Here is a 27479-nt window from a genome sequence, read left to right on the forward strand (position 1 = left end):
TCTCACATGTGGTCTCTGCCTCTCGCGCACACCCAAACCTCCCCGCACACTCTACCGCATCTGCCTAGACGTTCTGGCAAAACTCAGCTCAAACATTAACCATCCCTTGGCTTCTCCTTAGCTAAGAGTTCTCTCAATGAATAGGTTAATTGTAATCACGCATGCTCTCCAGACAACTGGGAGAGTCAGGGGTGAAGATTTATATTTGTATCCTTAGACTTTAATGAAGTTTGACAAGATAATCAGCAACAACTGGATGGCAAATCGCACTCCTGTGCCCAGCTCCCTTAGTCCTCTTAGGTTATGCCATCCTACAGTAATAAACCCAATCCAGAGCCAGCAAGATAGCTCAAAAGGCAAAAGTACTTGCCATCAAATCCCTAGGACCCACATTGCAAGGGAGAACTGGCTCTCACACATTGTCCTCTGACATCACTGCAATGCAACAAGTATTTTAGAAACTAAATTAAAAGTCTCTATAGTTTTTAAAAACCAATTTTGGGGCTGGAGAGATGGCTCAGAGGTTAAGAACACTGGCTGCTCTTCCAGAGGTCCCGAGTTCAGTTCCCAGCAACCACATGGTGGCTCACAACCATCTGTACTGAGATCTGGCGCCCTCCTCTGGCAGAATGTTGTATACATAATAAATAAATAAACCTTTTTTTAAAAAAAAAAGCGATTTTATTTTCAGATACTACTCGCCCAGTATGGATGGGGTGCATCATTGCTCTGAGTTTTCCCTTTTAAGAGTCCCAAGGCATTGTTCACCTCACTACGGTTTCTGACTCTTCCATAGTCAGCTCTGAAGTGGCACAATCTGTCTACCCTCAGTGACGTCAGTGAGGCAAGTGTCCAAGTATGAAGAAGTCCAGAGAGAAGGGCTGTGAACTCCTCCACCAATGAGGGAGCGTGGGTGTCTCAGCCATCTGACAACCTGCCACATAGCCATCCCATTCAGATGGCCTTCCCCTGCCCTTCCTAAGGACATGCATGGGTTTAGAACTTGCTTCCAGCTGGTTTCAGCTACTGGAAGGCCCCCAAGAGGAGAAGGCCATACCAGGGTTGCGAAAGGCCAGTAGGTACTTCTTTCATGGCCCAAGCTCCCACCAGACAACATTACAAAGGGCTCTGGCTCCAGCTTCTGTAAGAACAGAACTAACGCCGGGCAGTGGTGGCGCATGCCTTTAATCCCAGCACTCGGGAGGCAGAGGCAGGCGGATCTCTGTGAGTTCGAGGCCAGCCTGGTCTACAAGAGCTAGTTCCAGGACAGGCTCTAAAAAAAGCTGCAGAGAAACCCTGTCTCGAAAAACCAAAAAAAAAAAAAAAAAAAAAAAAAAAAAAAAAAAAGAACAGAACTAACGAGTAAAGGGCAGGTCAAACAAGGAACATGAGGGAACATTAACAAGCCAATAGCAGGAAAACGAACAGGACCAGAAGCATAGCTTGCCACCGCTACTTGGTTTAGGTTACACTCATTGTTTGTCTCGTTTACACATTAGGGGCAACTGTGGCTAACAGAAAAGCCATCGCGTGGCGTAAACAGCCGAGAGCAAACTCCTGAAAACTTTGTGTATAAACAGCCACAAACACTAAAGGAACTGAATGCATCAAGCAGAAAAACGTTTATTTCTATCAAATTGAACACAAATCGATCTTCAAGCAAGATAACAACAAAATAAAAGCCAAATAATACAATGAATACTTGGGATAGCATATAAAGAACACATTCAGATACTCTGAATTAAGCATATATGCCAAAATCAGGGACACCAACTGTCACACTAAAGAAAAACAGGCCTGGCGGCTCCTGGGAGACTTGAGCCGTTTTCCACTGGCCAGTGAAGCGAAGACAGGTGGCACTGGGTTAGAAGAAGACAGCCGTGAACTTTGGGAGATGACAGTGAAATGCCATCATAGCGCAACAGAGTCCCCAGAGATCTGCCCACCTCAAAAACAATAAACTCAGCCGGGCGGCGGTGGCGCACGCCTTTAATCCCAGCACTCGGGAGGCAGAGGCAGGCGGATCTCTGTGAGTTCGAGGCCAGCCTGGTCTACAAGAGCTAGTTCCAGGACAGGCTCTTAAAAAAGCTGCAGAGAAACCCTGTCTCGAAAAACCAAAAAAAAAAAAAACAATAAACTCAGTAGTACACATTCTCAAGCTAGAAAAGCTTTGAGCCCTAACATCGCTTGCAGTTTCCAAAGACAAAATTTTCTTCCCTTCTGATCCCAGAGAGGTAAGGACCCTTTCAAAAGCTCAAAACAAGGATCTTGTGCAGGACACTTGTGCTTCCTATAGTTTTCTGTCACTAGAGATACAGTCGATATGAACGCTATCTGGGCCTGTCTCCTTCACACACAACTACATACAGAATGGCCAAACCGTGGCGTGCCCAGGCCCAGGTGATGGCATTTATTCTGCCAAGAAGTGTGCAGTTTACCACACCAGAAATAAGGAATAGCATTTATGGATAACTTTCAGGTTTTAACAGATGGCAGGTTTTCTTCATATGGGATTTTCTTCATGGCTTCTGATACCTGAATTGAGGCCAGTCAGCCTGGGTCCAAACCCAGCCTTGTAATTAGAGGACTCTTCTGGCAAGTTCCTTTGCCTAAGCCACTCCAATGATGTCTGCCGCTCTTCCTGAGCCCACAAGCAGAACGGGGGTGCTTAGGGTGAGACAGACAGCTAACATCCAATAAGTCTGTGGTTTCTGAAGCAGGAAAACCTGGGGGTGGGTCATAGCTGTACTGTTCACTTGTATCAAGAGCCTGGGCAAGACTTCCTTAAACTGGACTCCTTGTTCATAGGAAGGATTGGTTGTGTCTAACTCATGGGATGCTGGGAAGAATCACCAAGATGCTTTTAGAGGCCCTGAGAGTACATAATCCACTCAGAAGGCCTCTTTCATAGCACCTTTATGTCATATTACTAGAGGAACCAACATGCAGGGTTCCCCCAAGCTCTAAGCAAAAGAGTGGTGGGAGGCAAAGTGAATGAAGAGCTGGGTGGAGCCTGCAAATTAAGGTCAGACTGGAATCTCAGAAACCACCCAGACTCTTGGCTTCTATCTGAGGGAAAGGCATGCATGGATGGGAAGGACAAGATGCTTCTTTCATTCTAACTGTCAAGGTATTTTCGGTATCAATGCTCTTTTGACAAAGTCATTTTAAAGAAGAACAGGCAAGTCTGGTGCAGAAAACCAGATGTCCTTTTTTTCGGCCAATGAACATGAAAATCAGCAAAGACCTGGGAAAAGACGTTTTTTGCCTCTTCCTGGTCTCACCAGCAGACAGACACTCCTGACCCCTAAGTGTCCCAGTGCTACCTACCATAGACTACTGAGCTTGAAATGCAAACTGAAAAAGATCAAAAAACAGAGTTGCAGGCAGCGACCTGCTCACACCTCAATCTTTAAAAGAGGTGAAGAAATAAGTTGGAAGTTATTTTTCCCCCCCTCCGAGTTACCCGAAATTCCTTTAAGTTTCTACTTCCCTTGGTTTGTGGAAACAATCTCAGGATGATCCTTCTCTAGACAGTTTCTCATGCCCGACCTGCCTCCCCTGGACTTTGGATGACCAAGTGTCATCCAAATGCAAGCTTCCAAAGTAGTCGGCATCAACATGACAGCACCCACATGGTCACAGGCCTGAGCCAGGCATTTCCACTTGAGAGCATGCGGAGGGATGCTGCTCTGCAATCCTATTAAGGCAGCTGAAGAACACGCACAGGGGAGGGCACTGAGAGGAGCCAGAGTCCAGGCAGTACAGTAAGGAAGACAGACTCATCAGCACACAGAACAGACAGCAGTGAACGGACCGGGGATCCACAGACACCTTCCGAATGTGTCAACACCACTAAAGTGCTACGCCCGCCCCAAACCCTGTCCCCACAGACTATGAGATGTCACACTAAATCACCAGTAAGAAAGGACACTCCCTGGGGACAGGCAGGGGGCAGGGCACCTTAAGGCAGCAGGAAGAAATGTCACCTCTCTTCCCAGAGAAGAGTAAGAATTATACAAGGTGGCCAACAAGTCTGGACACCAGGGAAGTCTTTTAACAAATGTTTTATTGACATGATGATCGACAGAATATTAGCATCTTCATTTCTGGGCTTTGTGGCCGCCTACAGACTGCATCTTTGGAATAGGAAGAAACCAAAAATCTGTGTTCCCACAGTGGTAAAGCTGTCTTACTCAGTGCAGGTGCAATGTGCATCCAGTGCAAGATGCTCCAAGCCCCCAGGCTTGCTCCCTTTACTGACTTCTTGCCATCTGCTTGGATCACTCCAAAAAAAAACCACCATTGTCAGCATTATATTTAGCAGCACGTTCAATATCCCACCTTGCCTTGAATAAAGAAGCCAAAACGAAACCATCTCATTAGTCCAGTGATTTCCACATGATTACTACTTCTACACAGAAGAGACGATCATCTCACATTTCCTTAAGTGAACATTCCCCTTGGTGTTTTGTTTGTTTGTTTTTTCTTTTTTTTTGGAAAATTCCCCAAAACTTTAGGGAATTATTTTTAATCGTTTTTAAACAAGAAAAGGTACAGAGTGGGTTCAAGACAGTCAGAGCAGCTGTCTCACAAGGTGAGCTCTCTGCCTGGCTCAGTTCCCATGGTTCTCAGTCTGTAGAGAGAGGAGATTAGAGGGATAAAGGCAGAGACTATCATGTTACCGAACAGTTTATGAAGAGAGCGAGCAGATGAGAGAGGGTGCAGTCAGCAGAAACTAGGACGTCTGAGATCAGAGGGTGAAACAGTCACCGTGGAGAAGCAGTGGCCGTGGAGAAGCAGTCGCTGAGCGCGATTAGCATCGATTCAATTATCATCAAGGAGGGTATGGCGGAGGACAAGCCAGGACCTCAGCTCTCCAAGTTCTCAGGCTGACAGGGCTGTGGTCCAATAGCCTGTGGAAGGCGCACGAACCAGAGATTCCACCACCATCGCGTGCAAAAAGATTACAGCAGCAGCGCATGGCTGCAACCCATCTAGAGTATGGGCTCAACACCGGTGGAAATCCAGTCTGGGCTCACTTCTGCCCCTGCAGGGCTAGGGCTCTATGTTCTTTCCAAAGGCAGGAGGAGGAGGGTTTCTTCATGGATGCTTTCTACCCACTAGGTTTTCCTCATTACTTCATTCACTTAAACTAGAAAAGATGCTGCAAGCTATCTCAGCTAGCTTCTAATTTGGCCAGGGCACCAGGACTACACGCATGATTGAGTGAACGGCCGCGTCTTCTTGGCTCTTCCAAGGGCAGGCTCAGTATGCTTCTTTGGATTGAATAGGTGCAATCTTGTTTGAGAAGAGTGTGTAAACGTAGGGCCATATTTTGTTCGTCTCCGTCCCAGAGAACTGGTGGAGCACTCCGCGGCTCCTGGAAGGCAAGCCAAATAAACACGGTTTAAGTTGTTAAACATCACAGGGCAGGCAAAGAGCCGAGGTTAAAGCAGGCACCATCCCCTGGTCTGTTTATAGTTTGACAGTCACCCTCGTCTACCTGAATCACTTACTTACATGAAAGAATGTCAAAGTATCTAAGGCAATTAAATAAGATATTGAGGGCTGGGGTGGGGGGTGCGTTCAAGTACAAAGATGGAACACCTGCATAGTATTCATAAAGCCTCAACTCCAGCTGCCAACCCCCCCAACCCTCCTCATCCCCACCCCCAAAATTAGAAGTCCAGACATAATACAGAGATAACTGGGTTTAAGCCCTCACGTTCTAACGGGTTCCTGAATAAAGATGCTGGACCTCACCTCCCACAGACCACTCCACTACTTCCTCACCTTCTGGGAGGTGTGGACCTTCAGACACATCTAGCTGGAAGAAGCATTACCTCGCTCAGCCCAGAGATCCTCCCATCAGGCCTATGACTTTCTGGCAGAACCCTTCCATGGACACACTAGGCACACACTCACTTGTACAGTTCGATGACGGGTTTTGCCGCATCCTTGTACCGTCGCAGCTTCGCAGCAACTGCTTCGGGTTTATCATCTTCTTGTTGGACAAGAGGCTCACCAGTGATGTCATCAACCCCCTAAAACATCAGAGTGGCCATTTCCAAGGTCAGAACTTTCTTGTACAAGACCACATGATCAAAGTGAACTCCAATCACATCCACAACCCCAGGCCTGGGGCTTCACTATGCTGGCCTCATGTCCTGAGAAGGGCACTAAATCTTCCTTGACTATTCCCATCTTTATAAACACATGCCGGTGCTACAGCTAAATGGTACTTTTAACACTATGTCTAAATTCTGGGAATCCTCCCTAAACATAACTACATAATGCCATGCCGGCCCCACTAAATATTCCTCAAACTTTCTTTTTTCCTTCTAAATTCTGGCTTCTTATGGTGTGTGGAGGGGGGTCTGAGACTCAAGACTCAAACTGGGGAGCGAGCAAGGTGGCTCACAAGTGAAGGTACTTGATGCCAAGCTTCATGAACCTGGACCCAGAAGGAGACTCCTGCAAATTGACCTTAGTCATCCACACTTGTGCCACGGCACCACACAAGTATGTATCTGTATGAACATGGACACAAACAAGTAACTGTGATAAAGGGGGCAAAAAACAGGGAAAAAAATTGGTTCTGTATCATCTCTGTCAGCTTTCACACTGCTAAGGAGCAGTCTCTGAAGCCAATGACACACCCTGAGGTTTATCAATAGGCCTAATTTAAATACCCAGGACCATGGGGTATTTTAATTAGGGGACAAGCATTTTAAGAAATGAGACATTTACATATATAAAAATTTCAGTGGATGTGGTTGCACATGCCTTTCATGCTAGCAGAGGCAGGTGGCTCTGTCTGTAAGTTCAAGGCCCACCTGATCTACATCGTTAGCTCCAGAAGAGCCAGGGATACACAAGCAAATTTCCTTTTTGGTACTTTGAATCCCCTAGGAAGCACAGCGACCTAAACACAGCACAGTAGGAGCATCGAAATTCTGCTCCCAAGCCCATGTCGTCCTCTCTAGGGAAAGCTGCAGAGTGAATCTGTCAAAGGCAGGCTAGGGAGGATCTACAAGGCTACAGCAACTCACAGGGATACCAAGAAGCTGCCCGGGAATTTAAAACACGCTGTAATCCTGCTGCAGCCGGGGGCCACACTGATGACACATGACAGTACACACCATTATCACAGGTGGAGTGTCAGCATGGCAGAAACGCGGAGGCTGTGACTGATCTGCTTTATGGATGGCCACAATGCTTAAAGTAGCAGCAAACACAGTGCTGCTTCCAGAAGAAAGAGAAGGACACCCGGGCAGCAACCTCCCTCTACCCTGGGGAGACACCAGTGGCTGGTAGAGTTGGCCATTCACTTCCACAGCTGTCTCTGGAAACAGCATTCACTGTAGTCAGGGCTTTGGAAAGGAACACTCTAGTAAGCAAAGCTTTTCAGATAGTGTAAGAATTGATGAGCATGTCTGAATAAGGCCAGGGGAGCCTTCGAGATAGGCTTCTGTTTTTCTGTCTATGCTTTCAAACTCCTTTCTTCTCTCCCCTTTTATTTTCCTATCGCCATATCTTGGGGTACACTTCAAAGGCACCCTGTCTACCCAGCCACTCAGAAGGTTAGGACCAGCCTAGTCAAAACAATGAACCTGGGTCTATGGAATAAGTGAAAGACTGAATGAGCAAGCCAGTTAGCTAGGGTGGGGTTCTCTAATGCTCGTCATAAATAAACTGGCACCATTAAGGACAATACTGGCACAATGGTGATCAGCAGTGGTGATACCACCTTAAAGTGGCTTTTCACTGTTTCCATCTGCATTCACGGCTTTTTCCATATAAAGATTTGATACCATGCTACCTATTCCAGTCCAGAGATAACAGGCAGAATTCATGCATTAGTTCAATCAGTCATTATCAGGGAGTCAAGAGGAAAAAAATCAACAGAAAGATAATCACAAGTAGCCTGAACCAGACATGGGACGCACACCCAGAATCTCTCAAGCCTTTGGAAGACTAAGGCTAGAGAACTTTGAGTCAGAAGCAGCCTGGGCTACCTATGGGGGGTGGGAGGGTTAATCAGGAAACAGAGGTGTACCACTGTGGTAGGATTCTTGATAAGCGTACACAAGGGGCTCAGGGGTTCTATGACCCCCAACATGGAAGGGCAGAGAAAACTCCATAGTTATTCTTCTGACCAATTCTGTAAACCTAAGACCACACGGACACAGTCCTACAGATGAACATTCCTTTTATTTGCTTTTTTGAGCAACTGCAGACACTGGAACAAGCGCCATTCTCACAAATGTACATTGTCGTGTGGCTCTACAAGGGAGAGCCCCAGCACTGAGTCTGAGGTCAGTCTAGTCTACATAGTGAGATCCAGGACAGCCAGACCTACATAACAAAGACCCTGTGTCTCAGTCAACCAACCAACCAACAACCATCAATAGCTAGGTGTAGGAGCACACACCTTTAATCCCAGCACTCAGAAGGCAGAAGCAAGCAGATCTCTGTGAGTTCCAGGACAGCCACGACTGTTACACAGAACACTGTCTCAAAAAGCCCCACCCCAAAAGATAAACAAATAGATGTCAATAGTTTAATAAAAGTCATGAAATAAAAAGAGGAGGAGGCCACTTCCCCAGGTCACCAGCAAGGCTGCCTTGCTAAGTCTTTAGTCCTAGCTCTCCCCTTGACTACGACTGAATCTCATCTTTGTCTATGCTTCTTGGCTATATAGATTTTATTTTCCCTGAACAGGATGCTCAAGTCCCCTACCCAGCACGCAGTCTATCTTACCAGCACTTGAGGAGGGTTGAAGTCCAAGTTATAGACTCTCCCGCTAGAAGGGTGAATCCATCTTTGGCTCAGACGATCTTTAAGTGTTTCAAAAGGGATATTCAGACTAATCACTAGGTCCACATCACAGATTCTGTCCAAGGCTTCTGCCTGTACTAACGTCCTCGGGAACCCTAAAGGCCAAAACAAAAGATCAATTGCAAGACACCGTCCATTGAGTATGGGGAATATTAAAATCTACACAATCCAAAAGGAGCTAACTAATAATTTGTAACTACCTCTGTAAACATGTTCTTTCATAGCCCAGATCACATGCGCGGTCTACGAGTCATATGATTCAGAGCAGACAGCACTGAACTGAATGAAAGCCACTAGCCCACCTGGGGCTAAACTTTGCCTTGAACAACCAACCCCATGTGCTGTTGAACAAGTTGTACTTTCTTCATTTCTTCTTCTGCTACAGGGAGAGTACAGACTCCTCCTATCTGGTGCCTTCTAGCTTACAGTCTGTTACCACAAGTAACTGCAGGTCTGTCTTTGAAATCCTGACTCCACAGGCGCCTTTACCCAGATAATCACCTGGCACTTTACGTGCCGTGTAACCTAACAATTCCATATGGCGCTCTTGAAATATGCCGGGAAAATGGTTGCAAACTCTCATGATTCCAGTATTTGGGAGGCTACACCAAAGAGGGTCGTGAATTCCAGGCCAGTTTGGGAAATAAGGGAGACCCTGTCTCAAAAAGAAAAGAATTTTTTTACCTAAAATATCTAAGCCTGACTAAACATGGTAGTACACACCTTTAAACCCAACACTGGGATTGGCAGAACTTTAAGGGTAGCATGGTCCTATAGCAAGTTTCAAGCCAGCCAAGGCTTTATAGGGAGACGATCTTTAGCTAAGCTGATTGCAAAAATAACTAGTCCTTTGAAAATGATTTAAATGCTGCAAAAATTATAGATCTGTCTGCTTTTCTAAGTGTGGAAAAATAACAAAATATAAATCTGGGCTCGTGGGCATTGTCTTTTTTGTTTTTAATAATAAAGTATGAGTCTCAGTCATAGCGTTGGCAGTGGCTATGGGACAGGGAAGGCTAGCTTGCCTTTTTTAGTTCATGCCCACTAAACAACAGTGGTTAGAGGGGACAGACCTTGAAGAGACTCATCAGGACAAGTGTGGTATCCTAGACCAAAGGCCCTGGAAATATTCTGAGCCTCCACAGACATCTGTCACGGGTACTGAAGAGCAAGCTGTCGCTTTGAGTAGACGTAAAGGCAAGGCTTTGTAAATGCTGTTTAACTACTTCCAAGATTTTCAAAATGGAATTCTTAGCCTCGGCTTTATATTCAGCTTTAGGGTTCAGACCAGGTCTTAGGGCCTGGAGGTGATAGGTGGTAGGTGGTGCCTTCTTCATACTGGTCTACATCACTCTCTCAAGCTGGTCTGAGCACAGCAAGTCATTTGGATGTGATTCTAACATCGCAGGCTGCCGAGAACACAGTGAGGGAGAGCATGGTGAGCCTGGCTCTATAACCACTGGCGGCACATGTGATTTTGAAATGAACAAGTTGAAAAAGAGTACAGTGTGAAGACCTATGGGCCAGGAATGTCTGTGTGAACGAGCTATTCATAGATGCTAGGAGCCGTGCAGTCTAGTTTCCAGCCAACATATGAATGCTTGTCCAGCGGGTCTCCAGGTGAGGCAAAAGCCCACATATAGGGACAGTCTCAGTCAGCAAGGACCAGTGGCCTTCGGGACAGCCCAAAATACTGCTGGGACCATGCAGCCTGCGTGCTCTCTTCTCTCTTGTAATACTGATGGTTCTCTTGTGATACTGATGGTTCTCTCGGCTGTTCTACTGTCATTTTGTCAATCATGGAACAAATATGATCATTTCTGGGAACCCCAGTTTTTTCTCGAATATTTCCCTTAAAATTCTTCGGGAGCTGACGTTTCTCGGGTTTCTTGTCTGGGGGTGCCAGCTGTCTCTTCAGACCCTGGGAACTGTTCTGATTCAGTGCTGACAGGATCGGAAGCAGATCACCCCTATTTCTGTAAATATGTTTTGAACGATATTATTCTTGAACATGTGTGCCCTATGTTTATCACCCTTAGTTTTGTAAAGACAGGATGTACCCGGTTCAGTGTTGGGCCAAGCTAGCAAAATGATGTGTTGTTCTGGGTTTAAAGATGTTTTGATGTAAAAACTGAGGAAAACATATGTGGCATATTTGTTTTTGCCGGAGGTTAATGTTGAAGGATGGCGGAAAACCGAGTTTGTTAGTATGGGAAAATATGTTTGTTTCTGATATGTAAGTAAAGATGGCTGGAGCTATTTGGGGCCAGCCGCTTGTGTGAAACCCATCTGGTGGAAAGACACTCCGCTTCTTCACCGACGCCCCTTCCCCAGCTCAGGATCTGAACCCAGGCTGCACCTGGACCACAGCAGATAGAGACAGAGGGAGGGAGATTAAAGAAATGCATGCATTTTGTTTCTCTGTTCTATATAGCTAGCATTTGATATTTATTTGACCCCAGTTCCCTTCTAGATAGAGATCGACTCTGGGAGCTGAATGAGACTCAAACTCCTAGAACAATGACTGAATTGTTAGGATATTGGTTTGTGAAAAGACCCCCTATATAAATTCCAAGTTAAAATATGAACCATGAAAAATCTTCAAATAGAAAAATCCGTATCAGTCAGGTGGTGGTAACTCATGCCTTTAATCCCAGTGCTGGGAAGGCAGAAGCAGGCAGATCTGTGTGAGTTCTAGGACAACCAGGAGTGTTACAGAGAAACCCTGTCTGGGGTGGGAGGGGGGAAGAGAGGAGAGAGGAAGGGAGGGAAGAAGAAAAACCCATATTTAAGAGAAGACATTTCTGGGGGTGTGGAGAGCAACTCAGCAAGAGGGAGGCTGTGAGATCCTGGACTCAAAACTTGTGTTTGCACACGCATACACACACGAGGGAGAGAGTGATGGGAGAAACAGAAGGAGGGAGAAAGGGAAAGGAGGGAAAGACAGACAGGCAGAAAATATGAATCTGACTGAACAGGCTACTACTCACAATGGTGAGCCCAGAGAACCGCGGACCCAGCGCGGTACTTACCCCACTAAACTCAAGATGCTGACAGACCCTTATGAGACTTGGGTGGTGCCTATTTCTGAAGTGCCCAGAACTCAGGAGATGCCACCTGGGCAGAATGGTGAACGTGGATGGGCTGCAAGTGCACACTTGGTCAACAGGTGGCAGCATTTACAACTTTTCCATGCATAGAGAATTACAACCGGGCAGGGAGGGACGCTGACCCTGTGGTCAATGTCTAGGAGGAGCTGGGGGGAGAGGGGGCTGATGTGATTCTCAGGTCAGTTTGGTGATAGAATAAGGCCAGGCCTCAGAGATAATATCAGGGAAAGGGAGAGAAGATTACCTGCGAATGTTTGGGGGGACAGGATGCTAGCTGCACCAACAGGCCTGTCCCTCAAACCCTCAAAGATTTGTGCAGGGCAGTGAGAAGTGGCTAAATTCCTTCTGGCCGCTGGGATTTGGCATCTGGTACCCCTAACCATGCCACAAGCCTGAGGCGGGCAGCTAGAGCAGGATGCCACGGCAGCAGCTAGGGGCAGAGGCGACAGCAATGGAATCAGGCTGCATCTGTTTTTCTAACTTGGAGTGCAGGGACAGGGAGGTGCACAGCCAGGCTCCACTGCCGTTCTCAGGAAAAACAGGACCTCTGCCTGGTGGAAACAACTGGACAGGTCTGCAAGGCCACTAGATGTAGCGATCCTGTTCCTCTCTGAGAGAGAACCATCACAGCTGGGCTCAGTTCCACTACTCTGAGAGAGTTTCCCAGTAGAAATGTATGTCAACCAACATCTGCCCGGGCTGGCTGGCACCTTGAGACTGGTCCCTCCCCCCCCCCCCCCCCATCAAGTCTATAGTTATTTCCGCCCATCCCAACGGGGGGGGAGGGGCTACTCCCAGTTATGAGCCATAGGGACCAGCTACGGCAGGAGGCAGGTGGCATTCTCCCAGTCTTACCTAGCAGGGAGTGTAAACTGTTCACACTAGCCCAGAAATCCTTAGGAACCACAGGGAAGCTTATGTCACAGAGGGGGCCCTTTTCTCCTCCCCTGTGTGACTATCCCGTGTTTACCTAGGCAACCTCTGGAGCCCTTCTCATTCCACCCTTAGGAATAGCGAAAAGAAGAAGTAGTAGCTTAGAAAGCCAGCAAAAGGGCTGTGGGCTCTGCTGCGCTGAGCACTCTAGAACCCTACCCCCAGGACTCTAGAACCCCACCTCCCCCCACAGCACTCTAGAACCCCCACACACACCCCCGGCTCACTGCAAGGGTCCTGGGAGACATGGAGAACTCTGGACTAACATCCTATCCTGCATGTCTGATATTTACATGGTGATTCCTAACAGTAGCAGCGTTACAACTGTGAAGTAGTGACTAGGGCTGGGGTCACCACATGAGGAACTGCATTAAAGGGTCGCAGCCCGAGGAAGGCTGAGAAGCACCACTCTAGAACCTCAAGTACTGGGATACAAGAGATGTGCCCTAAGGGGCCCTGCCCTTAAGAGCTGATGAGGAAATGGCTGAGCAAAGAACTGAGAGAGACCAATGCTGGAGTGTGTTGGGCGTTGGCGGGGGAGGCTTTCAAATTCAGAAACTGTAAGCTAGACAGCACAAACCTATATCCCAGCCCATGAGAGGGTCCTGGTTCACTTAGGATGGAGAGGATTTATCATTTGGTTTACATGTTCCCATTATTAAAGGCAGGAGAATCTCTGAGTTTTGAGGCCAGCCTGGTCTACAGAGAAAGTTTCAGGCCAGCCAGGACTACACAGAGAAACCCAGTGTGTGCTGTGTGTGTGAGGGTGGGGGTGGGTGTGGGGGTGGTATTTTTTTTTTTTTTTAAAAAATATCCCATTATTGAGAGCTCCCAGGGCAGGAATCATGGAAAGATGCTTACTGACTTGCTCCCAGGACCACATTCAGCCGTCTTTCCTAGATTTCCCAGAACCACCTGCCCACAGCAATCAACAGCTGTGAAATTCCCACACAGACATTCTCCTCGGCCAGTCTGAGGGACGCCGTTACTCGGATGAGATCCCCTTCTTAGCCATTGTGTCAGGCTAACAAACAAACCAGCACACAGAAGCAGGAGGACCAGAGGTGTATGTCATGAAGCCAGGTTATGAGACCCTCAGAAAGTCTGCCTCTTCAAAGGGACCTTGTCATAGAAAGGCGAATTCTTGGAAACTGAGATCTCCTGAGATCCTCTGGGAAGGGTCTCTGCAGTTTAACCTTAGTCCTTGGCCGTTATTTCTATCTATACGCACGTTGGTTTGCCAGGGTGTGTGTGTGTGTGTGTGTGTGTGTGTGTGTGTGTGTGTATCCCATGCTTGGCGGGTGCCTGCAGAGGCCATAAAAACTCTTGGATACCCTGGAGTTAAGAGATGACTGTGAACTGTCTTGTGGGCGCTGGATACTGAATCCAAGTCCTCTGCTCTTAACCACAGAGCCATCTATCCAGCCCCAAATCTTTGTTCTTAAACCAGTTACTCTAATACCAAACCCCCTTTCCCCAAGGAAAGATGCCCCTGTGAGGAAGCAGGAGCTGCCATCTGTAAGCCCTTGTATAAAGGTTCCTCTGTTTAAGAACCCTCTGTTCTCTGTGCACAGACATGTTGGGGACAAACTGGTCCCACTGTATCTCAAGACAAGGGGACAAAAGATGTCACCACAGGCCCATTCATTCCTGCACTTAGGAAACCAGCTGGCCGAACATCCCATGAGGCCTCAGTCACTGGCTGCAGGTGAGGTCTTCCTGAGACAGAATGTTCAGAAGCCTTAGCTATGTAAAAGACGACTGTAGATGCTGACGACCCCTCTATGCTGACGACCCCTCTATAAACACAGACACGGTGTCTGCCTACACTGTGGGGGGAGGGCAGGGAGCTGAGAAACCAAATAGGCAAATAAACATGATGCCATGTGATTCTGACAAGAACGAACCAGACATAGTGACAGCCCGATAACCCCAGCTATCAGGAGGTGGAAGCAAGATTAGGAGTTTAAAGTCACCCTTGGCTACATGAGAAAATCCAAAGCCTGTCTGGGCTATATGAGACTGAGACTCTCAAAAAAATCTGAGTGTTGGGGGGAAGAACCAGAGCACAAATAATATTAATAACATTAACACATGCCTACAATTTAACCAAACATACGTCCAGAACCCCTTAAGAGTTCCATGCTTGTGGGCCAAGTGTGCTTGCACATGGTAGCACATGTCCTTAATCCCAGCACTTGGGGAGGCAGAGGCGAGCGGATCCTCTTGGTCTACAGATCCAGTTCCGGGATAGCCAGGACTGTTCCAGAAAAACCCTGTCTCAAACCAACAAATTATTTCCATGTTTGTAACTAATGTTTATAAAACCTATACCAAAATCAGGCCTCTTTTATGGATGGGAAAAAATAAATCAAAAGTAGGTTGGTTGTCAGATGGTGGTGGTGCGCGGCTTTAATCCCAGCAGGGGCAAAGGCAGGTGGAACTCTGTGAATTCGAGGCCAGCCTGGTCCTCAAAGTGAGTTTCAGGGCAGCCAGGTATAAACAGAGAAACCTTATCTCGAAAAACCAAGAGAAAAAGGGGAAGAGGGGAAAAAAAAAAATCAAACACACAGAGCTGCGTTAGTTACTCGGAAGGCTGGCTAAGGCAGGGCAATAGAGGCCAACCTGAGCAACTTCACAAGTATTGGGGAAAGAGCGTGTAGCTCAGTGGTATGGTACCTCCTGAGCATCATACAGACTGGCTGTGAAGAAGAGTGACTGCCATCCCAGCACTCGAGACAGAAGGAGTCAAGGCCAGCCTCCACTGTAGAGGAAATTGGGAACCAACCCAGGATAGAGAAACACCTATATCAAAAAGAGGGTCAGGGGATAAAGAGAAAAAAAAATCCAATGTCTCTTCATGCCCCCGTTGAATGGAACTCAACAGTTATTGCCATTTAGAAAACCACTAGCTGGTCTCACTAAAACTAGACTCACACCCAGTGAAGCTCTGTGCTTTACCTCAGCATACTATGTAAATGGAAATAAAATTATTTATTTTATTCATAAAATTATGATGATATTTAAAGGTAGAATTTTGAGGACCAAAGTGATGGTTCCGTAGTTAAGAGCACTCCATGTTCTTCCAGAAGACCTAGCTCCCAGTATCCACGTTCGACAGCCTCCTCAAGCACAGGCTCATACATGACATACACTTAAACATACAAACGAACTTAAAAGATTTTTAAAAAAAAAAAAAAAAAAAAAAAAGTAGAACCAAACAGGACTTGGCAAAAATGATCTGATCGAGTCAGGTGGCGGTGGTGGCACACACCTTTAGCTCCAGCACTCGGAGCACAGAGACAGGCAGCTCTCAAGTTCAATACAGAGTGAGGTGCAGGACAGTCAGGGCTGCAGAGAAACCCTGTCTCAAAACCCCCTCCCCCAAAATTATCTGATCGGTTTTTATACATAAACTCAAAGGTGTAACCGTCTGGGTGACAATATCGTGGCTTCCTACCTGGTCACAAAAATAACCACGAAATCAACCAAACCCAACAAACAAAATCTGATGGCTGGGATTTGTATGACCAGGGTTCCCTAAAGGTTCATTCATGACTTTGAACAGCTGGTCCCTCGCTGACAGTTATTTGGGGAAGTTATGGAGCTTTTAGGAGGCAGAGCCTTGCTGGAGGAAGGCTTCACCTTTCTTGACGCCAATTCCATTTAGCTCCTGAACACGGATGTCACCTCGTCTAACAGGTCAGCAGCATATACATCTTGCACCCCTGCTGTGTCAGAGAGCTTAAGTGTGCATTTATGCTCTGTGGGTGCACACGTGTTCTTGTATGCACACGCTCTAGTGGCTCACACACATAGGCTGTAGCACACCGGCACTCTATTCATTGTGGGTTCCAGGTGCTGGGGTACAAAAGAGCTCCACAATAGCCTGGAACGGAGTATCACAAAGGTTTATTTATCTGGCAATAAACTCACAGAAAAGATTAGCTATCTGCAATCCTTTGCATGTGCTGGGAACTGGAACCGAATCCACAGCCACGGGGACTGCACAAGCTTCTCATCTGCATGCCGAAAAGTGGGCTGGTATCTTAAAGGAGCCCCCACAGCATCCAGATCACACTGACGTCATCAGGCTTTGCGTGCATTCACCAAAGGAGTCATCTCACCATTTCCTTCCTCAACACGTTTTCTTTCTGCTTTACTGTCCCCAGACAAGAGCAGAACACACCTGTATTCGTATACTTTAGAAATATGCAGAACCGCCTTATTAAACACGTGGAAGTATTCATACGCTCTCAAAGCAGGGCTGTCCTCTATTTACCCAATGGCACCTCCTCAGTAACCACCTAACCACATTATCACACATCTAGAATCACACACTATCACAGGGCGACGGGAAAACTGCTCCAGGAACTCACTAAAAGATGTGAGGAGACGGGGCGTACTGTTCGTTCTTAGGAGTCATCTGTGGCCCAGTGGGGAATGGCACTCTCAGAGGTTGGCCTCGCAAAAAAAAAAAAAAAAAAAAAATACAGAGGAGAGGAGGTCCAAGCCAGTCTAATCTACTAAAAACAACTCTGCCAAGGCAGGGTAGAACTATCAGCCCCAGGACCGCTGCTCCGCTTTCTCCACATGCCTCTCCTTCCAAGGCCTGAGTGGGTGGACAGGCATGCCGGGATGTCTCAGGTCTGAGATCACTCTCCAGGAACACAAGCAGCCATGGCAAGCAGTGCATTCAAACAGCCTGTCTTCTGGGCAGAAGAGTGAATGCATTAAAAACAGAATTCCCTTTGGAATAAGCGAGTTTGTACTGCTCACGAGGAAATACAGTCTGTTTAATACAACTTCGGCTTCTTAAAATTTGAGTCTCGTCCCATATGTGGGGTTGCAAAAAGTCTGGCAACAGAACAAGTTTCTGAATTCAAAGTCAAGTGTGTAAGGAACCAGGCAACGTGTGATCTCACTGCTGCCCTTCACGTTTCACACTGCACAGGCCAGGACGCTCAAGGCCAGCAGCTGAAACACTCAGCTGTCAGATGCAGGGCTGCTGGAATGGAACTTAAGTCATCAGCTACGTAATGAGTTTAAGGTCAGCCTAAGCTACATGAGGCCCTCTATCAAGACAGGGGAAGGGGAAAGAACGTTACTTTTCAGATACCAAGTGTGCCAACACACCCAGCAAAATGCAGTGTTTTTTACCACAAACACAGGTCTCCATTCTAAGAAACATGATGATGCTGTTTGTAATATGACATACCCCTAGTCCTACCACACAGGAGGCAGAGGCAGGAGGCTCTCTGTGAGTTAGAGACCAGCCTGGTCTAGAGAGTTCCAGATCAACTAAGGCTACACAGACCCTGCCCCTCAAATAAACAAATGTGTGATTATTACCAGCAAAGGTTTGTCTGTATACCTATTTTAGAATTTCATGCCTGTGATGGTCAAAGGACAACTTAAAGGATTTAGTTCTGTTCTCTACCGTTGGGTCCAAGAGATCAAACTCAAATAGCTAGCTAGCCTATGTATCAGGGACCTATACCTGATAACACACTCAAAGAGCTTTACACACCTATTTTACAAACTTACATGCCAAAGGTAATATAAAATCTCAAGCAAAAAGGTGTCAGTTATCTTTATCTTGAATTAAAAGACTTAAAAAATATTTTTCAAACTGCCAAGAGTGTTTTCCTTGAAAACTAATGCTATGATTTGAATGAGCCGAGCACAGTTCCCAAAGGTCCATGTCCTGAGACTTTGTAACCAGGAAGACAAGGTGGGATCATGAGACAGCTTGATGGGAAGACACAGAGGTGTGTGTACCTTCCTTGGAAGTGATTACCATGGTTCTTGAGGATTCCAGTTAATTCCCATGAGACTTGTACAACATCAAGGAGTGTAGCACCCTACCAACTCTGGCTTCCTGAACTACATCATGAAACCTCAGGCCCTGTGTATATGGGCTGTTACTGAGATGCAATCGATCAGGATATGATGCAGGCGAGGGGGCCCTTGCTGCGCTGTTCCCCACACCTCAGACACTGACATCCCCAGCTAGTGATGTTGTTTGAGATGATACACATGTGCATGCACACACGCACAGAGAACCTTCCCTCACTTCCATTTTGCTGTCTTGCTTTGTGTCTTACTGCTCAGTTACTGCCATGTCTTCCCCGCCATTACGGACTCTGGAGCCCTACGGAGTCTTTCTTCCACGGGCTGCTTTTGGTCAGGGAACTTTATCAAAGCAACAGAAATGTAACTAATACACCCCCACACACAACTTCTAACTAAATAAAACCTTTTGTTTATGCACTACTCATCTTAATCATTGCTTTATCAATGAAAGTTGACCAATGCACCAAATAAAAGTCTTTTGAAAACCAACCCCAGTAGCTCATATCTGTAATCCCAGCATTTGGGAGGCTACAGAGAGGATTACCATGAGTCTGAAGTCATCTAAGCGACACAGTGAGACTCTGCTTCAAAGAGAAAAACAAAATGGGTGTTTCTTTTCCAAGCGCAGTGAAAGGTAGAACGCTGAACATGACAAGGATGGCGCTGGCCAGGAAGAACACAACACCACCCCCCACCCGACTTGGTGTTCCCTTGGCCTGCATCCACCGCACCGATTTCCGCCCACAGTTAGCAGGATGCCTCTCTGCAGCCATATGGACCAAGACGATGAATCATCTGTCATCCAGAATTCCTTCTAAGACAGGCCTCTACACATCCAATCACCTTTAGCACACTCAGCCAGCACGCTCTCGGCTAAGCACGACCACGTTCCCTGCAACATAAGGGGTCTAAAGTAGAACGTGGGGACCAGCAGCCCTTACGCCCGCGCTGTGCCAAATGGACAGATTCCAGAGCTTTGAAGAAAAATCAAAACTGAATACGACCAGATGGGTTTTCAGAAAGAAAAATGAAAACCGAATCAGTTGGGAGACTGACGCACTTCACTAAAAACAGGCCAGCGCTGCAAAGGGACCAGCTCTTCTCTGAAGGAACAGCTAAGACAAAAGCAAGTGGGAAGAGTCCCTGACTGCCTGAGATTCTACAACTCTGCAAGGCGGAATTTTGAATGCTTTTCTTTTTCATTTTTCACAGGGTTTCTGGCCTCCTTGAGATCCACCTGCCTCTGCCTCCCAGTACTGAGATCAAAGGCGTGCACCACCACCATCACCAGCTTTAAAGCTGTTTTTGAACTTCCTACTTCATGTAGTAACCTACGAAAAATCCCAGGCCCTGTAAACTAGCCACGACAATTACTAATAAAACCTGATGGCATTTACTTAAATGCCACTCCTAAGCATTTTGCTTCCAGTCATTCATTTCGTCCTTAAACTCTTTCCTAATCCATCTTCCACAACAAATCAAATGCACAGAAAAGTACGGTGACCCGCCCAAGGTGACACACCGCCAAGGGGGGGGAAGAGCTAAGATTCAAGAGGAGCAGTCTGGCCCCAATACCCTTTAGCTGCCTTCTGAGAGGACTTTAATGGACGTATGAGCTCTAAAAGTACATGAATTTTACTTTGCAAGGCTTGAGGCTTTATGATTGAAGAAACTAAAGTGAATTACCGACAGGTACCAGCAAACCTAGAGCTCATCCCAAATACACAAAAACTGCTTGGGAAATGGGTATAGTGGTGCACCCTAAAGTGCCACTGCTGGGGGTAAAGCGTCACTCAGCTGTGAACCCCACGAGACTTGCCAGGCGAATGACGCCAACTGATGCAATAGTGGTACCCCAGTTACGGGGGTGAGAACCAGCTGCTTTCTGGTTGGCTCTGGGGTTCGATCTACAGGAAGGAACTTACGTCTGGCACCGTCGACTTGTTCAAAAGCCTAGTGGGGCAGTGACTGCTGTTTCGCTAAGTGGGCATGGTGTGTTTTGTCTGTCAAACTGACTCTTAAAATATTGATGTTTAGGACCACAGGCTAGTGCTGCCATCAGGTTTGGTCAAAGAAGCTCCTGTTTGCCATGTTTGACACCTAAAGTAGAAGCCGTGAGCTGTTCAAAGTGCTAAGAATAAGTGACTATTTAGTATTCATCCTAAACAGAGCATCCGTGTAACCAGCCTACCCACACCCATAACCACATCCACAGAGGCTCAGAAAACACCACAGAACTGCAGTGTGCCCTGGCTGCTTTTATGTCAACTTGACACAAGCTAGAACCGCCTGACTGGAAGGAACCTCAGTCAGGAAACCGTATCCATGCGGGCTGTAAGCAAGCCTGTAGATCATTTTCCTAATGACTGACACAAGGGCACCCAGGCCATAGGCATGGTGCCATCCGCATCAGCTCCTGACTCCAGGTTCCTACCCTGACTTGTTTCTGTAATGAACTGGTACGTGGAAGTGTAAACAAATTGCTTTTCATCATGGTGTTCAATCACAGCAACGGAAACACTAATTAAAACGGGGTAAGAAGTGTAAGGGCGAGAAGAAAGGGCTGTGGATTGTGCTGCCTTCTAGGCATAACATGGCCTTTGCACCTCTGAACTCTTGGCAGTTGCCATTACTTACACAAGACCTGCCTAAAACTGGGTCCTCTGGAACCTGTCCTGGAGAGGTTGACAAGGCTCTGTGACTCCCTGAGAACTCCCAGGCAGTGTAGTGGGACTGCTTCAGGGGGAAAGACATTTTTCTTCCGTGGTACAGTGCCTGGGAAGTTGCCCAGTCTCCTATAAATAAGCCCTCACCCATACTCCTTAATTAAACTCACTGGGGCACACACACACACACACACACACACACACACACAAATAAAACAGAAAAAGAGAATGGGGACTAGGTGGGAAAGGGGAGATGGAGTGAGACAACGGATGAAGAGCAGATAAGATCAAAACATGTTATGTACAAAATTTCATAATGAAACTCATATAAATAATATATACCAGTAAAGGTATTTGAATTCTCCCTCCTAATATTAAGATGCTTTTCTTGGTTATTTGGTCATAGTGACACACAATTTGTATAACACTCAGAAAATCAAAGGGACTTTGCCTGTCCCTTGAAAGCTCAGAAAACACTAGGCTAAGCCATGCCCCACTTATTCTGGAGTGACCCTCCCACTCAAATCCATATTTTCCAAACCACATTTTTCTACCTAGGGAACATCCATCGTCTTCCTTATATCTTATGTGTGTGAATGTTTGCTTGCATATTCACATGTAAACCATGAACACGCCTGATGCCCCAAGGCTTGGAATTACAGGCTCCAGAGGGCTCGCTACCATGTGTGTGCTGGGAACCAAACCCAGGTCCTCTGCAAGAGCAAATGCTCTTAACCACTGAGCCCTCTCCAGACCCCCATTCACCTCCCAAAAAATTGACCATTCTTTCATTCTCGGAGAACCATAAAACATGTGTTTTCTCTTACAGTATTTGTAGCTAATTTTTTTTAAATGTTTCTTTACACAGCTTACTCCTTTCCTGAGACAGCTATTAGCACCTTTTAAAAAAAGGTGTCTTAAACTATTTACCAAAAGGGAGGTCAAATAAACATCTTTGAAGACACATCCCTGGGTAAAAATTCAGAATGGAATGTAGGTGGTTATTTTAATCTTTGCTCTTTGGGTGCCCACTACCCAGCTCCCAAATAAATACATGGCCACTTATTATTACTTATGAACACTCGGCCTTAGCTTGGCTTGTTTCTAGCTAGTTTTTCTTAATTTAAATTATCCCATCTATCTTTTGTCTCTGGGCTTTTACCTTTCTCCATTATATATATATATATATATATATATACACACACACACACACACACACACACACACACACACACACACACACCTTTCTTCTTACTCCTTAGCTGGCTGGGTGGCTAGCTCCTGCTGTTTTCTCGACTTCTCCCATCTTGTTCTCCTATTTAGTCTCGCCGCCTGCCAGCCCCACCTATTTCTCCTGCCTAGTAATTGGCCATTTAGCGCTTTAATAGACCAATCAGGTATTTTAGACAGGCAAAGTAGCACAGCTTCAGAGTTACAAATGCAACAAAGAAAGAGACATATCTTTGCATCGAGGAACAAATATTCTACAACGTAAGTGAATAACACATCTTTAGTATTTCACAACAATGGAATGGCTGGACCATAAAAATACTATACTGCCTCACAAAGGCCCCACTCTGTGATCCTGTGGCCTAGAACCTGTAAGCCCGGAGTGGCTTACAGCCTGCTGTAATCACCTGCCGCAGCCTTCCAAGTGCAGAGATAACAGGTATCCCCTGGCTAAGGCTACCAATTTTTTTTTTGGGGGGGGGGGGAGGGTTCAACACAGGGTTTCTCTGTAGCTTTGGAGCCTATCCTGGAACTAGCTCTGTAGGCTAGGCTGGTCTCGAGCTCAGAGATCCACCTGCCTCTGCCTCCCAAATGCTGGGATTAAAGGCATGCACCCCCCACTGCCTGGCTAAGGCTACCACTTTTATAATCACCTTCCTGTTAATCAGTCAAGTGAAAAACAAGAAACTCAGAGTTGGAATTTGTACAACCCCAGTGAATGAAAATGCCTCTTAATTTAAGATGGTACCCAGTATAACCTTGTCATGCTTCTCTTGAGTCAAAGCTTTCAAGCTAATGGTCACCAGGCAGAAAATTAAGATGATATCACACTGAGTTCCCATGTTGTCAAATTATATATTATCATAAACTGTAAAAACTTACGAGAGTAATCAAGAGTACTGAAATCCAGCCTGCCCACTACCCACTCACCGTCTAGCAGCCAGTGTTCGGTGCTCCGGGTCTCCAGTTCTGACACCATGAGGCGTGTGATCACATGATCTGGCACCAAAAGACCTTTTTCTAGGTACTGCTTTGCCGTGTCGCCAACTTCTGTTTAAAGAGGGGATGAAAAAGAAGCACTCAAGAAGGTTGCCAAGATGGGTGGACTGGCACAAGCCTGTGATCCCAGCGCTGAGGAGGTAGAGGCAGGAGGGTCAGAAGCTCGTTATCCCAGCACCTGGAAGGCAGAGGCAGGTGGATTCGTGAGTTCCAGACACCTGCCTAGTCTATGTAGTGAGTTCCAGGACAGCCAGAATGGCACAGGAAGACACTGTCTTGAAAAAAAAGAAAGCCCAAACCTACACACCCTACCCGACTCCCCCCTATAAAAACAGGTATTCATCAGGCAGTGCGAGAAGTCTGAAGAAGGCTCAACCATTCCCTGGGAGACCAGAGGGAAAGAAACCATTTCATTTAGCATGTGACTTTATTCACAACACCGGGGAAATAGAGGCAGGTATATTTCTGGGAATGAGGCAAATTCCAGGCCAGTTAGACCTGTCTCCCAAAAAAAAAAAAAAAAACAAAAACCCACAGAGGAAGGCATGACAGCCCACACCTGTTATCCCAATACTGAGCAGACCAAGGTGGAAGGATCAAGGGTTTAAATAAAATGAGGCTACGTTAGAAAGACCCGTCTCCAGAACTTTAACGCACACTGCACACGTATACACATTCACGCACGCGCGCGCGTGCTTCTTTTCCCGGGTCACAATAATCAGATGACATCTAGTGACAGCACAGCAGTAATGGTGAACTTAATGGGGATATTAATGAACTGCCAAGTTTGTAAAAGGATGTGAATCTTAAAACACACTTCAGAGAAAAACAATTTCTTGTATATAGGAGCCTTTACATAAGACTGGCAAAGGACAGGGTGTTAAACCTACGTATTTCTAAAAACTGAACATTTTCTACAAAAATGAAGTCCTTTGCTGACCAGGGACCTGAACCACTGAGAGCCACATATGCAGGGGCATTAAGTTCTTACATAACACAAAACCAGGTAGGCGACATGGCTCAGTGGTAAAAGCTGCCCGCTGCCAAACCTGATTACCTGGGACTTCAACACCTTGGGACCCACGGGGTAGAGAGAACAGACACCAGCAAATTACCTCCTCCCTCCACGCATGCCATTGCACACACCTGCACACTAGGATGGATGTCAGATGACTGAGCAGGTGAGCAGACAGGTAGGTAGATATCTAAGAATATTAACAGTGGGGGGAAATGCCAGAGAAGTATGGATAAAGAGATAAACAGAATGAGTGGAGTATCTCAGAATATTATAGGAAAGTGCCTGGGAAGCATTTTAGCCCCATTCTCCCCTTGAATTCGCATAGATCCATTGCATCCCCAGCTTGAGTCTGTATTTCTATCCTCAAGTAAAGCACTGAACCACAGGCTGTGGAAATCTTGACATCACTCAATCCATAATTTAGGGAAGCTAAAAATGCAGGTCCACATGAGCTATCCAGCCCCAGTTGATACGGCTCAGGGAACATCCTGGAAGAAGGGAAACAAAGATTAGAGCCACGGGACCAGAAGTCTGCTGTAAGATTGTGCCTTCCAACATGACAACTATAGCCATGTAATCAATAATATAGCTAATCAACACAGACGGGGAAAACTCTTGGAGCTCCACACATAGAGTTACAGACTGATGAGAGAGAGAGAGAGAGAATTAAATATTCTCCAACTATTTCTCCAATGCCAAGTGGTCAGCCCTAAAAGCAAATACATAACAAACAACACAAAAACAGACTCGATGGGTTCTATGTATATATGCGCTCATTCTTTTCTTCTTCCCCCTTTTTAAAGGAGACAGGCAGTCTCTATGTGGCCCTGCCTGGCCATCCTGTAACTCGCTACAGAGCCCAAGTTGGCCTCAAATAGAACTCAGATCTGCCTGTCTGCCTCCTGAAAGCACCACTACTCCTGACTATGTATTTGTGTGCACGCGTATATATGACAATAGTAAAAAAGCCAGGAATTTAAGGGGGGGGGGTGGAATATAGGAGGTATTAGAGGTGAGAGAAGATGAAAGAAATGATTGAATCATATTTTAATTAAAAATAAAACACAGGCCCAAACCAGATACGGTGATACGGTGGCATATGCCTAACCACAGCTGTTGGAGGGTTAAGGCAAGAAGATTACAACTTGGAGGCTATCTGGGCTACAGAGACTCTGTCTCCAAGACAACCAACTGCAGCACGGTCAAGGCATCCCAAGCCTAGAGGTCAGGTAACATGCCAGCAGAAGAACCTATACTCAGCCGTACGCAAGGATGCACTTTGTAAGGTTTGTAGCTATGGGCGCCTGAGACGGCTCAGTAGGTGAAGGCACTTGCTGCCAGGCTTAACCAGTTGAGGACCTGAGGGTCCCTAGGACCGAAATGGTGGAAGAAAAGAACTGATTCCCACAGCTGTCCTCAGACACACCTCGCCACGGCAGGTATACACATGTATGCACAGATACAAATTTTGAAGGAATCATTTGTATAACTGAGAACTATGTGGTGGGTGACACTCTGAGTATACAGCTGTGAGGAAGAGTTCCGGCTTACTGACGGCAGCGGAGAAATTTATTTCCTGGAGAACAATGACATGGTTAGCTGAGGACCTGACCACAGCACTATGCTTCAGGTGACCCACGTGCTGTCCTAATGTCCTCACAAACCTCCAAGCATTGGCATGATTCACACACCATAAAATTTACACTTTATGGCAAACCACGCTAGTGTTGAACAACTGTTACCAGTGCTGAACTAAGACTTTAGTTCCAGTTGCTACTGCTCTTTGCAACACACCCATGGCCTTGTATCTGAAAGGTGAGCACTCCACCTCCCACTCCACTGCTGGTGGACACTGGCACTAGAGCCTAATTTCAGAAAGATCCTAATCCCAGAAATAAGTTCTATGCCTGTGAGCAACCCCAATTCCCTCACTCCAGTACTGCCTCCCTCTAAAGTAACTACTTTCTGACTGTTTACACACTCACACACACAAGTGTGCACACCCAGTGAGAAGGAAGCAAGTAGGGGGAGGGGAAGAAGCAGAAAGACAAAAAAGACAGACTGAGACTTGGTTCAATATTGTACCTTCAGTGTTCATGAAAACTTGGTGCATGTTATGAATGAATGAAAACCCTGGGGATTGGGAAAAGTAAATTCTACTATAGCAGAACGGAGCTATTAACCCAAAGGCACAGCTGAGGCAGGTGTATCCTGAGTTCCAGGCCAGGGAGGAGAAGTGATAGGGCTGGAGATCAAATAAAGTAGGTAGAATGTTTGCTCAGCATAAACAAGGCCCTAGGTACCATATCAGTGGGGCATAGAACCAAGTGTGGTGGTGCATGCGAGAAGCACTGAAGAAGTTCGAGGTCATCCTTGGCTATGCAAGGAATTGCAGGCCAGTCTGGGCTACATGAGACCCTCTCAAACCAAACAGCTACTGTCACACATCCCAGATAGCATCTTGTTCAAAGGGGCTAAGGCACTGGGAACGATCAGCGGTTGGCTAGGTGACGGACATGTGTTAATACTGGCAGTGCTGGGGTGAACCCAGAGCTTCACACACACAGGCAAGTGCACAATCACTGAGCAATCACTAACGAGGGGGAACAGAGCAGGTGCATGGGGAGCTACATTGCAGGTGTTGGAGGCACCCGCCATACGTGGAAATACTTCAGGCACTCATGATGGAGAGCAGACCAGCAAGATATGGGACCGCATGTAGGTGACTCTGAAGGGCATGGCATTTAAAGCAGCTTTAGAATGGTCACTCCCAGACCAAAGGCCAGCTACTTCGATCGAGGGGCTCGGTGTCAACTCAAGGCG

At 46.5% G+C, this 27479-nt stretch overlaps 1 protein-coding gene across 1 annotated transcript in view; it reads right to left on the minus strand.

The window, feature by feature from the left end:
- Positions 1–4051: 4051 nt before the first annotated feature.
- Positions 4052–27479, minus strand: part of Ak4 (adenylate kinase 4) — a 53845-nt gene continuing 30417 nt past the window's right edge. The window contains exons 2-5 of the mRNA XM_038333157.1: positions 23570–23689; positions 8767–8939; positions 5929–6047; positions 4052–5383 (exon numbers count right to left, since the gene is read on the minus strand). Of these exons, the coding sequence (XP_038189085.1) occupies positions 5269–5383; positions 5929–6047; positions 8767–8939; positions 23570–23689 (527 nt within the window). The 3' untranslated portion in view covers positions 4052–5268. The remainder of the gene's footprint in view (positions 5384–5928; positions 6048–8766; positions 8940–23569; positions 23690–27479) is intronic.

Source organism: Arvicola amphibius, chromosome 6 (assembly GCF_903992535.2).
Source record: "Arvicola amphibius chromosome 6, mArvAmp1.2, whole genome shotgun sequence".
Lineage (NCBI taxonomy): Eukaryota > Metazoa > Chordata > Mammalia > Rodentia > Cricetidae > Arvicola > Arvicola amphibius.